At 43.7% G+C, this 15578-nt stretch overlaps 2 protein-coding genes across 2 annotated transcripts; both read left to right on the forward strand.

Annotated features, from left to right (window-relative positions):
• Window positions 1–7624: 7624 nt before the first annotated feature.
• On the forward strand, window positions 7625–9103 carry LOC149185497 (uncharacterized). Its single transcript, XM_089409066.1, has one exon. The coding sequence runs from the start codon at window positions 7625–7627 to the stop codon at window positions 9101–9103; it is 1479 nt and encodes a 492-aa protein (XP_089265192.1).
• A 4340-nt stretch (window positions 9104–13443) lies between these two features.
• Window positions 13444–14748, forward strand: LOC149185498 (uncharacterized). The gene has a single exon (XM_089409067.1). It carries the CDS (start codon window positions 13444–13446, stop codon window positions 14746–14748), a length of 1305 nt encoding a protein of 434 aa, XP_089265193.1.
• The last annotated feature ends 830 nt before the right edge of the window (window positions 14749–15578 follow it).

Below are 15578 nucleotides of genomic sequence, written 5' to 3' on the forward strand. Positions count from 1 at the left end.
ATCAGTCAGTGACCGTTCCGACTGTTCCATTTCAGACACTTCGAATTCTGCGCCCCGCCAGAGTGCAGTTTCCGCTCATTTTGCCATCTGTCAGATCAGTCAGTAACCGATCCAGCTGTTCCACTTCAGACGCTTCGAATTCTGCGCCTCGCCAGAGCGCAGTTTCCGCCTTTTTTCTAAATCTGTCAATCAGTCGGTTCCTTTCCCCTTTCCCGCGCCCAACCCTCGAACTCTTGTTTCCTTCGACCTTGCGCTTGAACGCGGTCTAATAAAAGGACTTACATTGTAAAGATTTTCTTTGTATCACTGATGAGACCCTAAAGGTCGAAACTAGTTTGATAATACAAAATTTTATCTTTCATTCTTTGTTGTCCTTTTTCTTTCCTTCTGATTATATGTTGCTAATGTTATCGCTAGCTAATCGCACTTTAATAGTAAACCCTAAACCCTAAACCCTAAACCCTAAACCCTTAACCCTAAACCCTAAAAACCTAAACCCTAAACCCTAAACCCCTAACCCTAAACCCTAAACCCCTAACCCTAAACCCTAAACCTTAAACCCTTAACCCTAAACCCTAAACCCTTAACCCTTAAACCCTTAAACCCTAAACCCTAAACCCTAAACCCTTAACCCTAAACCCTTAACCCTAAACCCTTAACCCTAAACCCTTAACCCTAAACCCTTAACCCTAAACCCTTAACCCTTAACCCTTAACCCTAAACCCTTAACCCTAAACCCTAAACCCTTAACCCTTAAACCCTTAAACCCTAAACCCTAAACCCTAAACCCTAAACCCTAAACCCTAAAAACCCTTTAAACCCTTAACCCTTAAACCCTAAACCCTTAACCCTAAACCCTAAACCCTAAACCCTAAATCCTAAACCCTTAACCCTAAACCCTAAACCCTAAACCCTTAACCCCTAACCCTAAACCCTAAACCCTAAACCCTTAAACCTTAAAACCCTTAAACCCTAAACCCTAAACCCTAAACCCCTAAACCCTAAACCCTAAAACCCAGAACCCTAAACCCTAGAACCCTAAACCCTAGAACCCTTAAACCCTAGACCCTAAACCCTAGAACCCTAAACCCTAGACCCTAAACCCTAAACCCTAAACCCTAAACCCCTAAACCCTAACCCCCAAACCCTAAACCCTAAAACCCCAAACCCCAAACCCCAAACCCCAAACCCCAAACCCCAAACCCTCAACCCTAAACCCTCAACCCTCAACCCTCACTACCCTGAACCCTGAACCCTAACCCTAAACCCTAACCCTAAACTAGTTTGATGTTAGTACAGAGTTTCTGTTCTACTTATGTGTTTTGTATAATCGCTTGTCCTTAAGCATTTTTTATTTTGTTTCAGTTTATTTTTGTATCGGTTCATTTGTCTCGGTTATCTTGGTGTATTTTCGTTACGGTTTCCGCCTTACTCTCTTTTTTGCATTAAACCCTAAACCCTAAACCCTAAACCCTAAACCCTAAAACCCTAAACCCTAAACCCTAAACCCTAAACCCTTAAACCCCTAAGCCCTAAACCCTAAACCCTAAACCCTAAACCCTAAAACCCTAAACCCTAAAACCCTAAACCCTAAACCCTAAACCCCGAACCCTCAACCCGAACCCTCAACCCCGAACCCTCACCCCGAACCCTGAAACCTGAACCCCGAACCCTGAAACCCCGAACCCCGAACCCCGAACCCCGAACCCAAACCCTTAACCCTAAACCCTAAACCCTAAAACCCTAAAAAAACCCTAAAACCCTAAACCCTAAACTGCATGGATTTTTCCAGCGTCACCCTCTGCTTCAGCATATTCCAAAGCCTTTGATTTGTTGGAGGAATCCACGTAAGCTGGGCACCTTCATCATGAGCAGCACTCTTCGGGACCCTCAGCCTTAAGATTTTTGACTTTTCGTTCGGCGCGTTCCCCACCAAATTTTTCTTTGTTTTTTCCCCTATTAGTCGGGGGGTTCGGGGGCAACGCCCCCGATCCAAAATCCAGCTGTCAATCTCCTACTGATTTTACTGAAGAAGTTCCGTACTTTCCGCCGTACAGTCAGTTCATTCAGAGGTGGCAGTTTTCTCGAGATGCGCGCCCCGAATGCAGAAGTCAGTTATCTGTTCCGACTGTTCCGCTTCAGACGCCTCGGAATCTGTGCCCTGCCAGAGTTTCGTTTCCGCTTTTCTGCCATCTGTCAGATCAGTCAGTGACCGTTCCGACTGTTCCGTTTCAGACGCTTCGAATTCTGCGCCCCGCCAGAGTGCAGTTTCCGCTTGTTCTGCCATCTGTCAGATCAGTCAGTAACCGTTCCAGCTGTTCCACTTCAGACGCTTCGAACTCTGTGCCTCCCCATAGCGCAGTTTCCGCTTTTTTGCCATCTGTCAGATCAGTCGGTTCCTTTCCCGCTTTCGAGCCCAACGGTCGAACTCTTGTTTCCTTCGACCTTGCGCTTGATCGCGGTCTATTAAAAGGACTTACATTGTAAAGATTTTCTTTGTATCACTGATGAGACCCTAAAGGTCGAAACTAGTTTGATAATACAAAATTTTATCTTTCATTCTTTGTTGTCCTTTTTCTTTCTTCTGATTATTATCTTGCTAATGGTATCGCTAGCTTATCGCACTTTTTATTACTAAACCCTAAACCCTAAACCCTAAACCCTAAACCCTAAAACCCTAAACCCTAAACCCTAAACCCTAAACCCTAAAACCCTAAAACCCTAAACCCTAAACCCTAAAACCCTAAACCCTAAACCCTAAACCCCTTAAACCCTACAACCTAAACCCTACACCCTAGACCCAAGACCCTAGACCCAAAACCCAAAACCCAAAACCCAAAACCCAAACCACAAACCCAAACCCCAAACCGTAAACCCTAAACCCTAAACCGAAAACCCTGAACCCTGAACCCTAAACCCTAAACCCTAAACTGGCAATTTCTTTACATGTAACTGGGTATTTTGTTCGGTTTTGTTCCCACCTTACTCTCTTTTCTGTTTTAACCCTAAACCCTAAACCCTAAACCCTAAACCCTGAACCTTGAACCCTGAACCCTAACCCCTAAACCCTAAACCCTAAACCCTAAACCCTAAACCCCAAACCCCAAACCCCAAACCCCAAACCCCAAAACCCTAAACCCTTAACCCTAAAACCTTAACCCTTAACCCTAAACCCTTAACCCTTAACCCTTAACCCTTAACCCTAAACCCTTAACCCTAAACCCTAAACCATGCACTTGCCCTGTCCGCTTTTGCTATATAAGGACAGCAAGTAGCTCATTTTCTTTGTATCACTGATGAGTCCCGTTGAGGACGAAACTAGTTTGATGAATACAAAGATCTGTTTCTTGTCTATTATGTGTTTTGCATAATCTTGTCCTTTAGCATTTTTTGCATTTGTCTCGGTTTGCAACTTTTGCAATTTTGCAATTCTTGCAATTTGCAACTTTTGCAACTTTTGCAATTTTTACATGTTTTTCAATTTCCGGCAATTTCTTTACATGTAACTGGGTATTTTGTTCGGTTTTGTTCCCACCTTACTCTCTTTCCTGTTTTAACCCTAAACCCTAAACCCTAGACCCTAGACCCTAGACCCTTAACCCTAAACCCTTAACCCTAAACCCCAAACCCTAAACCCCAAACCCCAAACCCTAAACCCCAAACCCCAAACCCCAAACCCCAACCCTAAACCCTTAACCCCTAAACCCTTAACCCTTAAACCCTTAAACCCTAAACCCTAAACCCTAAAACCCTAAACCCTAAACCCAAACCCAAACCCTAACCCTAAACCCTTAAACCCTAAACCCAAAACCCTAAACAGGCGCCACAGAAGGCGCAGCTCTTCTGTATCGGTTTCTATTGGGTGTGTTTTTAGTTCGGTTTCCGCCTTACTCTCTTTTTGCTGTAAACCCTAAACCCTAAACCCTTAAACCCTAAACCCTAAACCCTAAACCCTAAAACCCCTAACCCTAAACCCGGAACCCCTAACCTCGAACCCCGAACCCCGGAACCCGGAACCCCGAACCACTGAACCCCTGAACCCTGAACCCCTGAACCCCGAACCCCTGAACCCCGAACCCTGAACCCTGAACCCCGAACCCCGAACCCTGAACCCTGAACCCTAAACCCTGAACCCCAAACCCCAAACCCCAAACCCCAAACCCCAAACCCTAAACCCTAAACCCCAAACCCTAAACCCTAAACTTCGGTCGAGAGGTTATCCTCCGGATTTTCTCCAGGCTTGTTTTGCCAAAGTTCATTGGGATCAAAGGGATGCTCTAATGCAGCAGGTCTATGCGCGAGGTCCTCTTCACTCTTCCGGCCTCAAAAGGGCCCCCTTGGTGTTGAAGCTGGACTTCTGCGAAGCCACTAGAGCTTTAAATCTTGGGGGTTCCCTAAACCCTAAACTGCATGGAGAATTCCAGCGCTACCCTTTGCTACAGCATATTCCCAAGCCTTTGATCTGTTGGAGAAATCCGCGAAAGATTGGGTCATTCTACATGAGCAGTTCAGATCCTCAGCCATGATTCTTTTAGGAGCAGTGCATATTTTTTTTTATTTACTTCTTCGAGAGAGCAGTGAGTTGGGGTTTCTAGCGCTCAGGCGTGCATTCTACAATAGACTTCGGTCGAGAGGTTATCCTCCGGATTTTCTCCAGGCTTGTTTTGCCAAAGTTCATTGGGATCAAAGGGATGCTCTAATGCAGCAGGTCTATGCGCGAGGTCCTCTTCACTCTTCCGGCCTCAAAAGGGCCCCCTTGGTGTTGAAGTTGGACTTCTGCGAAGCCACTAGAGCTTTAAACCTTGGGGGTTCCCTAAACCCTAAACTGCATGGAGAATTCCAGCGCTACCCTTTGCTACAGCATATTCCCAAGCCTTTGATCTGTTGGAGAAATCCGCGAAAGATTGGGTCATTCTACATGAGCAGTTCAGATCCTCGGCCATGATTCTTTCAGGAGCAGTGCATATATTTTTTTTTTTTTCCTTCTTTTTCTTAATCTTGTGTCCGTAAGCATTTTTATTTATCGGTTTTATTATCGGTTGTGTTTCAGTATTGTTCTCGCCTTAATCTCTTTTATTCTTAAGCCCTAAACCCTAAACCCTAAACCCTAAAACCCTAAACCCTAAACCCTAAAACCCAAACCCAAAACCCTGAACCCTGAACCCTGAACCCTGAACCTTAAACTGCATGGAGAATTCCAGCGCTACCCTTTGCTACAGCCTAAACCCTAAACCCTAAACCCTAAACTGCATGGAGAATTCCAGCGCTACCCTTTACTACAGCATATTCCCAAGCCTTTGATCTGTTGGAGAAATCCGCGAAAGATTGGGTCATTCTACATGAGCAGTTCAGATCCTCGGCCATGATTCTTTCAGGAGCAGTGCATATTTTTCTACAGATATTTCTAGAAGACTCTATTCATAATGTTTCTAGAAGTCTCTAGAAGTTTCTAGAAGTCTCTCAAGATGTTTCTAGAAGTCTCTATTCATGATGTTTCTAGAAGATTCTAGAAGTCTCTATTCAAGATGTTTCTAGAAGTCTTTATTCATGATGTTTCTAGAAGTCTCTATTCAAGATGTTTCTAGAAGTCTCTATTCATGATGTTTCTAGAAGACTCTATTCTAGAAGTCTCTATTCAGGAAGTTTCTATCATAGCACTTGCTCTGTCCACTTTTGCTATATAAGGACAGCTTTTGTATCACTGATGAGTCCATAAAGGACGAAACTAGTTTGATAATAATACAAGAGATTTGTTTTACATATTATGTGTTTTGCATAATCTTGTGTCCTTAAGCATTTTTATTTATCGGTTTTATTATCGGTTGTGTTTCAGTATTGTTCTCGCCTTAATCTCTTTTATTCTTAAGCCCTAAACTTAGTCCATGGCGCAGAACCCTACTGAAATCACTGGTCCTGTCACTAGATCCAGATCAGCTTGTCAACATTCTCATAATATTTGCCCTCAGAATGTTCAGGATCCTCAAGAATATGATTCTGCTTCTTCTTATGACATGATTTTTAATCAGTATATTCTAGAGAATTTTGTTCCTTGCCGTGAGAATACTGCTGTGCCTGATGTTCCTACTCAGCCTAGGCAGGATTTTTACGATGCAAATCCGAATCTGGAGCCCGAAAATACTGTATTTATTGATGATGATGAGTTTGCGCAATGCCCTCCAAAGACTGCGTAGAAGGGTCCTTCAGTCTCTTTTGCTCAGCCAACTATTAATCATGCTCCAGGTTCTTCTAGGTGGCCAGCTACACATATCGCTCCAGAATCATCTAATGCACGCCAGCATCAGGGTGACGACGAAATTCCGCCCATGCCCAATTCATGGGTCGAAGTAATTCAGTGTGCAGTTAAAGATTTTCAAAAAGCCACTGAAATCTTACGCAGATCTCAGTCGCTTGTTGAAAAATTGTAAGCTCTTCAGCAGGACAACAGAGTTATTCAAAGCCTTATGGTTAAAACTCCAGGTCTTGTAGCCTCCGACCCTGATGCTACTGATATTCTAAAATCTGGGCTTGAAGATATTACTGCTAGATACAGAAAAGAATGCCACGCATTCTATTTGCGTCATGAGCAATCCATTGTTGAGAAAAATGAAGTTAAGGTTTCACAACTAGCTTCAGAGTTCCGCAGCAAACTTGAGCAGCTCGCCTCGCCCTTTCAGCATATTCAGTTCTCTAGCTCTTCCGGTCCCGTTGATGGTAGTGTTATTGCTGCTCATTGGACCTCTTTTGCCTTGTCATCCTATAATTGACAAGTCAATGAGTTCAAAATTCAGCTAGTTGAACTCCGCTCAGCTCGAGACGCTGCACATGCTGCCAGAAATACCGCTAGGGAAGAATTAGCTAAACATGCTAATGACATTCCCCGAGAAGAAGCTATTTCTGTCTTAGTCCAAAGAGAGGTTGCTAAATCTCTTCAAGCCCAGCAACAGAAATTTGATGCTATGCAAGAGCAACTTACTTATCTTATTGAGCTTCAGACTTCTGGCATTCCAGCAGCAGCATAGACAACAGCAGCAGCAGCAGCAGCGTAGGCAGCCCCAACAGCGTAGACAGCTACAGCAGCAGCAGAGACAGCTGCAACAGCAGCCCCAGCTACAGCAGCAATCTCTGCGCAGTCAGCAGCAGCCTCTGCGCAGTCAGCCCCAGCGACTGCGTAGACAGCCTCAGAGACAGCAGCAGCAGCCTCAGCTTCCATCTGCGCAGCCTTTTCAGCCAAAAAACGGGGTTGGCAGGGGGCGGTCCCGTCAAAGGAATCGCTCCACTCGATCTGCTGCTGGGCAGTCGGTTTCCGTTCAAAACCAGCCTTTTCGGAACACTGGTTTGAATTCGGAAGCTGCCCCATTTGCGCCACTGCAGCAAGATGTGCACCAGATTTCTGCTCGAAACAAAGGCAAGGCCCCCTTAGTGTAAGCAGATCCCGTCATCTTTTTTGGTTGCCCTCTATTAGCCATGCTTCCTATTTGGCTTATCTGATTGGAAAAATGACCCCTTCCCAATTGATCGTAGGATTAGCAATCTTGCTATCCACAATCTCTCTGCTATTCCTCTTTCCTTCAGCCAAACCAAACTGCTGGGCCTAGGGCATAAATATGTTCCTCGGCCTTCTCCTATGGCCATTGATGACATCTTCAAAGAATATGCTTACTTTTCTCGCCTTTTCCGTCTCAGAAGATTTTTTAGAGTTTCTGCAGATGATTCCTACAATCCTTTCCGCCTGCCTAATCCCACCTGGGAGCCTCCTATCAATGATCCGGATCTTAATCGCTCTCTCCATATTGGCCTCTCCATCCTTCAAGACCGTATTGCCTCTGTTGATTTTTCCTCAAAACCCAAATTCTCTAGATCCCAACTGCTTGCACTAAGGAGTCTTCGTCGTCTCCCTATTGTAATTAAACCAGCAGATAAAAATCTGGGCATTGTGGTTCTAGACAGGGACAATTATGTTGCCGAATCTCGCCGACAACTCTCGGATCTCAATGTCTACAGGCAGTATGCAGCAGTTCCATGGATGGCCATCAGAAGATCCCTCAGTCAGCTTCAAGCCAGATACAGGAATCTTCTTTCAGTGCAGCACTGGGAATATATAATGCAAGTCAAACCTCATAATGTTAGAGCTTGCAGACTCTACTTTATTTGGAAAGTTCACAAAAACCCGCCTGTCGGTAGGCCTATCTGTGCCTACAATGGGTTTATGCTAGAACCTCTTTCCAAATTCTTGCATTATAAACTTCTCAGCACCTTGCTTGCTCAACCAAACCATCTTCCAGATTCTCTCACCTTATTACAGGATATTGAATCCAGGCGTTTTGCTGCAGATTCTTTTCTTGTAACCTTTGATGTAGAGTCTCTGTATCCCAGCATTCCCACTCAGGAAGGCTTGCATGCCTTACGAGAAATGCTTGAGCAAAGCACTACCGAGCTTTTTACTCCAGAAGATGTCAACTTCCTGGTCAGCGCAGCAGAATTGGTGCTCAAATGGCACTTTCTTCAGTTTGGCGGCACTTACTATAGGCAGATTCGAGGCACAGCTATGGGCAGCAACTTTGCTGTGGTTTATGCCTGCCTCTTTCTTTGCCACCTTGAGAAAGAAGTCTTCAGAAGATTCCCTGCCCCCGAGATTCAGCTCTTCAGACGCTTCATCGACGATGGCTGCATGGTTTGGAATGGCTCCAGAGACAGATTGGTTCAGTTCTTGGATTGCTACCAGTCCATCTATCCTGAGCACATCCGGATCACTTCTTGCATCTCATCTTCTAGTGTCAACATTCTGGACATTGTGCTTTTCAAAGGTCCAAACTTCCATACCTCTGGAAAGCTTTCTACTCGATGTTTTCAAAAACCATTGAATGCCTATCAGTATATTCCTTTCTCTTCATGGCATCCTCGGCACCAGAAAGTGGCATTCGTGGTCAATGAGCTGCAGAGATACCTTCTTCGAGAGAGCAGTGAGTTGGGGTTTCTAGAGCTCAGGCGTGCATTCTACGGCAGACTTCGGTCGAGAGGTTATCCACCGGATTTTCTCCAGTCTTGTTTTGCCAAAGTTCATTGGGATCAAAGGGATGCTCTAATGCAGCAGGTCTATGCATGAGGTCCTCTTCACTCTTCCGGCCTCAAAAGGGCCCCCTTGGTGTTGAAGCTGGACTTCTGCAAAGCCACTAGAGCTTTAAACCTTGGGGGTTCCCTAAACCCTAAACTGCATGGAGAATTCAAGCGCTACCCTTTGCTACAGCATATTCCCAAGCCTTTGATCTGTTGGAGAAATCCGCGAAAGATTGGATCATTCTACATGAGCAGTTCAGATCCTCGGCCATGATTCTTTAAGGAGCAGTGCATATTTTTCTACAGATATTTCTAGAAGACTCTATTCATAATGTTTCTAGAAGTCTCTAGAAGTTTCTAGAAGTCTTTCAAGATGTTTCTAGAAGTCTCTATTCATGATGTTTCTAGAAGATTCTAGAAGTCTCTATTCAAGATGTTTCTAGAAGTCTCTATTCATGATGTTTCTAGAAGACTCTATTCTAGAAGTCTCTATTCAAGATGTTTCTAGAAGTCTCTATTCATGATGTTTCTAGAAGACTCTATTCTAGAAGTCTCTATTCTAGAAGTTTCTATCATAGCACTTGCTCTGTCCACTTTTGCTATATAAGGACAGCTTGTATCTCATTTCTTTTGTATCACTGATGAGTCCATAAGGACGAAACTAGTTTGATAATACAAGAGATTTGTTTTACATATTATGTGTTTTGCATAATCTTGTGTCCTTAAGCATTTTTATTTATCGGTTTTATTATCGGTTGTGTTTCAGTATTGTTCTCGCCTTAATCTCTTTTATTCTTAGGCCTCAAAAGGGCCCCCTTGGTGTTGAAGCTGGACTTCTGCGAAGCCACTAGAGCTTTAAACCTTGGGGGTTCCCTAAACCCTAAACTGCATGGAGAATTCCAGCGCTACCCTTTGCTACAGCATATTCCCAAGCCTTTGATCTGTTGGAGAAATCCGCGAAAGATTGGGTCATTCTACATGAGCAGTTCAGATCCTCGGCCATGATTCTTTCAGGAGCAGTGCATATTTTTCTACAGATATTTCTAAAAGACTCTATTCATAATGTTTCTAGAAGTCTCTCAAGATGTTTCTAGAACTCTGTATTCATGATGTTTCTAGAAGATTCTAGAAGTCTCTATTCAAGATGTTTCTAGAAGTCTCTATTCATGATGTTTCTAGAAGACTCTATTCTAGAAGTCTCTATTCAAGATGTTTCTAGAAGTCTCTATTCATGATGTTTCTAGAAGACTCTATTCTAGAAGTCTCTATTCAGGAAGTTTCTATCATAGCACTTGCTCTGTCCACTTTTGCTATATAAGGACAGCTTGTATCTCATTTCTTTTGTATCACTGATGAGTCCATAAAGGACGAAACTAGTTTGATAATAATACAAGAGATTTGTTTTACATATTATGTGTTTTGCATAATCTTGTGTCCTTAAGCATTTTTATTTATCGGTTTTATTATCGGTTGTGTTTCAGTATTGTTCTCGCCTTAATCTCTTTTATTCTTAAGCCTCTGCATAGTTAGCCCCAGCGACTGCGCAGACAGCCTCAGAGACAGCAACAGCAGCCTCAGCTTCCATCAGCGTAGCCTCTTCAGCCAAAAAACGGGGTTGGCAGGGGGCGGTCCCGTCAAAGGAATCGCTCCACTCGATCTGCTGCTGGGCAGTCGGTTTCCGTTCAAAACCAGCCTTTCCGGAACACTGGTTTGAATCCGGAAGCTGCCCCATTTGCGCCACTGCGGCAAGATGTGCACCAGATTTCTGCTCGAAACAAAGGCAAGGCTCCCTTAGTGTAAGCAGATCCCGTCATCTTTTTTGGTTGCCCTCTATTAGCCCTGCTTCCTATTTGGCTTATCTGATTGGAAAAATGACCCCTTCCCAGATTGATCGTAGGATTAGCAATCTTGCTATCCACAATCTCTCTGCTATTCCTCTTTCCTTCAGCCAAACCAAACTGCTGGGCCTAGGGCATAAATATATTCCTCGGCCTTCTCCTATGGCCATCGATGACATCTTCAAAGGATATGCTTACTTTTCTCGCCTTTGCCGTCTCAGAATATTTTTTAGAGTTTCTGCAGATGATTCCTACAATCCTTTCCGCCTGCCTAATCCCACCTGGGAGCCTCCTATCAATGATCCGGATCTTAATCGCTCTCTCCATATTGGCCTCTCCATCCTTCAAGACCGTATTGCCTCTGTTGATTTTTCCTCAAAACCCAGATTCTCTAGATCCCAGCTGCTTGCACTAAGGAGTCTTCGTCGTCTCCCTATTGTAATTAAACCAGTAGATAAAAATCTGGGCATTGTGGTTCTAGACAGGGACAGTTATGTTGCCGAAGCTCGCCGACAACTCTCGGATCTCAATGTCTACAGGCAGTATGCAGCAGTTCCATGGATGGCCATCAGAAGATCCCTCAGTCAGCTTCAAGCCAGATACAGGAATCTTCTTTCAGTGCAGTAGTGGGAATATATAATGCAAGTCAAACCTCATAATGCTAGAGCTTGCAGGCTCTACTTTATTTGGAAAGTTCACAAAAACCCGCCTGTTGGTAGGCCTATCTGTGCCTACAATGGTTTTATGCTTGAACCTCTTTCCAAATTCTTGCATTATAAACTTCTCAGCACCTTGCTTGCTCAACCAAACCATCTTCCAGATTCTCTCACTTTATTACAGGATATTGAATCCAAGCGTTTTGCTGCAGATTCATTTCTTGTAACCTTTGATGTTGAGTCTCTGTATCCCAGCATTCCCACTCAGGAAGGCTTGCATGCCTTACGAGAAATGCTTGAGCAAAGCACTGCCGAGCTTTTTACTCCAGAAGATGTCAACTTCCTGGTCAGCGCAGCAGAATTGGTGCTCAAATGGCACTTTCTTCAGTTTGGCGGCACTTACTATCGGCAGATTCGAGGCACAACTATGGGCAGCAACTTTGCTGTGGTTTATGCCTGCCTCTTTCTTTGCCACCTTGAGCAAGAAGTCTTCAGAAGATTCCCTGCCCCCGAGATTCAGCTCTTCAGATGCTTCATCGACGATGGCTGCATGGTTTGGAATGGCTCCAGAGGCAGATTGGTTCAGTTCTTAGATTGCTACCAGTCCATCTATCCTGAGCACATCCGGATCACTTCTTGCATCTCATCTTCTAGTGTCAACATTCTGGACATTGTACTTTTCAAAGGTCCAAACTTCCATACCTCTGGAAAGCTTTCTACTCGATGTTTTCAGAAACCATTGAATGCCTATCAGTATATTCCTTTCTCTTCATGGCATCCTCGGCACCAGAAAGTGGCATTCGTGGTCAATGAGCTGCAGAGATACCTTCGAGAGAGAGCAGTGAGTTGGGGTTTCTAGAGCTCAGGCGTGCATTCTACAGCAGACTTCGGTCGAGAGGTTATCCACCGGATTTTCTCCAGGCTTGTTTTGCCAAAGTTCATTGGGATCAAAGGGATGCTCTAATGCAACAGGTCTATGCGCGAGGTCCTCTTCACTCTTCCGGCCTCAAAAGGGCCCCCTTGGTGTTGAAGCTGGACTTCTGCGAAGCCACTAGAGCTTTAAACCTTAGGGGTTCCCTAAACCCTAAACTGCATGGAGAATTCCAGCGCTACCCTTTACTACAACATATTCCCAAGCCTTTGATCTGTTGGAGAAATCCGCGAAAGATTGGGTCATTCTACATGAGCAGTTCAGATCCTCGGCCATGATTCTTTCAGGAGCAGTGCATATTTTTCTACAGATATTTCTAGAAGACTCTATTCATAATGTTTCTAGAAGTCTCTAGAAGTTTCTAGAAGTCTCTCAAGATGTTTCTAGAAGTCTCTATTCATGATGTTTCTAGAAGATTCTAGAAGTCTCTATTCAAGATGTTTCTAGAAGTCTCTATTCATGATGTTTCTAGAAGACTCTATTCTAGAAGTCTCTATTCAAGATGTTTCTAGAAGTCTCTATTCATGATGTTTCTAGAAGACTCTATTCTAGAAGTCTCTATTCTAGAAGTTTCTATCATAGCACTTGCTCTGTCCACTTTTGCTATATAAGGACAGCTTGTATCTCATTTCTTTTGTATCACTGATGAGTCCATAAAGGACGAAACTAGTTTGATAATAATACAAGAGATTTGTTTTACATATTATGTGTTTTGCATAATCTTGTGTCCTTAAGCATTTTTATTTATCGGTTTTATTATCGGTTGTGTTTCAGTATTGTTCTCGCCTTAATCTCTTTTATTCTTAAGGCATAATCTTATGTCCTTAAGCATTTTTATTTAACGGTTTTATTATCGGTTGTGTTTCAGTATTGTTCTCGCCTTAATCTCTTTTATTCTTAAGCCGAAGCTCGCCGACAACTCTCGGATCTCAATGTCTACAGGCAGTATGCAGCAGTTCCATGGATGGCCATCAGAAGATCCCTCAGTCAGCTTCAAGCCAGATACAGGAATCTTCTTTCAGTGCAGCAGTGGGAATATATAATGCAAGTCAAACCTCATAATGCTAGAGCTTGCAGACTCTACTTTATTTGGAAAGTTCACAAAAACCCGCCTGTCGGTAGGCCTATCTGTGCCTACAATGGGTTTATGCTAGAACCTCTTTCCAAATTCTTGCATTATAAACTTCTCAGCACCTTGCTTGCTCAACCTAATCATCTTCCAGATTCTCTTACTTTATTACAAGATATTGAATCCAAGCGTTTTGCTGCAGATTCATTTCTTGTAACCTTTGATGTAGAGTCTCTGTATCCCAGCATTCCCACTCAGGAAGGCTTGCATGCCTTACGAAAAATGCTTGAGCAAAGCACTACCGAGCTTTTTACTCCAGAAGATGTCAACTTCCTGGTCAGCGCAGCAGAATTGGTGCTCAAATGGCACTTTCTTCAGTTTGATGGCACTTTCTATCGGCAGATTCGAGGCACAGCTATGGGCAGCAACTTTGCTGTGGTTTATGCCTGCCTCTTTCTTTGCCATCTTGAGCAAGAAGTCTTCAGAAGATTTCCTGCTCCCGAGATTCAGCTCTTCAGACGCTTCATCGACGATGGCTGCATGGTTTGGAATGGCTCCAGAGACAGATTGGTTCAGTTCTTGGATTGCTACCAGTCCATCTATCCAGAGCACATCCGGATCACTTCTTGCATCTCATCCACTAGTGTCAACATTCTGGACATTGTGCTTTTCAAAGGTCCAAACTTTCATGCCTCTGGAAAGCTTTCTACTCGATGTTTTCAGAAACCATTGAATGCCTATCAGTATATTCCTTTCTCTTCATGGCATCCTCGGCACCAGAAAGTGGCATTCGTGGTCAATGAGCTGCGGAGATACCTTCTTCGAGAGAGCAGTGAGTTGGGGTTTCTAGAGCTCAGGCGTGCATTCTACGGCAGACTTCGGTCGAGAGGTTATCCACCGGATTTTCTCCAGTCTTGTTTTGCCAAAGTTCATTGGGATCAAAGGGATGCTCTAATGCAGCAGGTCTATGCGCGAGGTGCTCTTCACTCTTCCGGCCTCAAAAGGGCCCCCTTGGTGTTGAAGCTGGACTTCTGCGAAGCCACTAGAGCTTTAAACCTTGGGGGTTCCCTAAACCCTAAATTGCATGGAAAATTCCAGCGTTACCCTTTGCTACAGCATATTCCCAGGCCTTTGATCTGTTGGAGAAATCCGCGAAAGATTGGGTCATTCTACATGAGTAGTTCAGATCCTTGGCCATGATTCTTTCAGGAGCAGTGCATATTTTTCTACAGATATTTCTAGAAGACTCTATTCATAATGTTTCTAGAAGTCTCTAGAAGTTTCTAGAAGTCTCTCAAGATGTTTCTAGAAGTCTCTATTCATGATGTTTCTAGAAGATTCTAGAAGTCTCTATTCAAGATGTTTCTAGAAGTCTCTATTCATGATGTTTCTAGAAGACTCTATTCTAGAAGTCTCTATTTAAGATGTTTCTAGAAGTCTCTATTCATGATGTTTCTAGAAGACTCTATTCTAGAAGTCTCTATTCTAGAAGTTTCTATCATAGCACTTGCTCTGTCCACTTTTGCTATATAAGGACAGCTTGTATCTGATTTCTTTTGTATCACTGATGAGTCCATAAAGGACGAAACTAGTTTGATAATAATACAAGAGATTTGTTTTACATATTATGTGTTTTGCATAATCTTGTGTCCTTAAGCATTTTTATTTATCGGTTTTATTATCGGTTGTGTTTCAGTATTGTTCTCGCCTTAATCTCTTTTATTCTTAAGCCTCCTATCAATGATCCAGATCTTAATCGCTCTCTCCATATTGGCCTCTCCATCCTTCAAGACCGTATTGCCTCTGTTGATTTTTCCTCAAAACCCAGATTCTCTAGATCCCAGCTGCTTGCACTAAGGAGTCTTCGTCGTCTCCCTATTGTAATTAAACCAGCAGATAAAAATCTGGGCATTGTGGTTCTAGACAGGGACAGTTATGTTGCCGAAGCTCGCCGACAACTCTCGGATCTCAATGTCTACAGGCAGTATGCAGCAGTTCCATGGATGGCCATCAGAAGATCCCTTAGTCAG

This window comes from Pinus tabuliformis, chromosome 3_1, assembly GCF_031772625.1.
Source record: "Pinus tabuliformis cultivar Carrire ecotype Pingquan chromosome 3_1, CPIR1, whole genome shotgun sequence".
Classification (NCBI taxonomy): Eukaryota; Viridiplantae; Streptophyta; class Pinopsida; order Pinales; family Pinaceae; genus Pinus; species Pinus tabuliformis.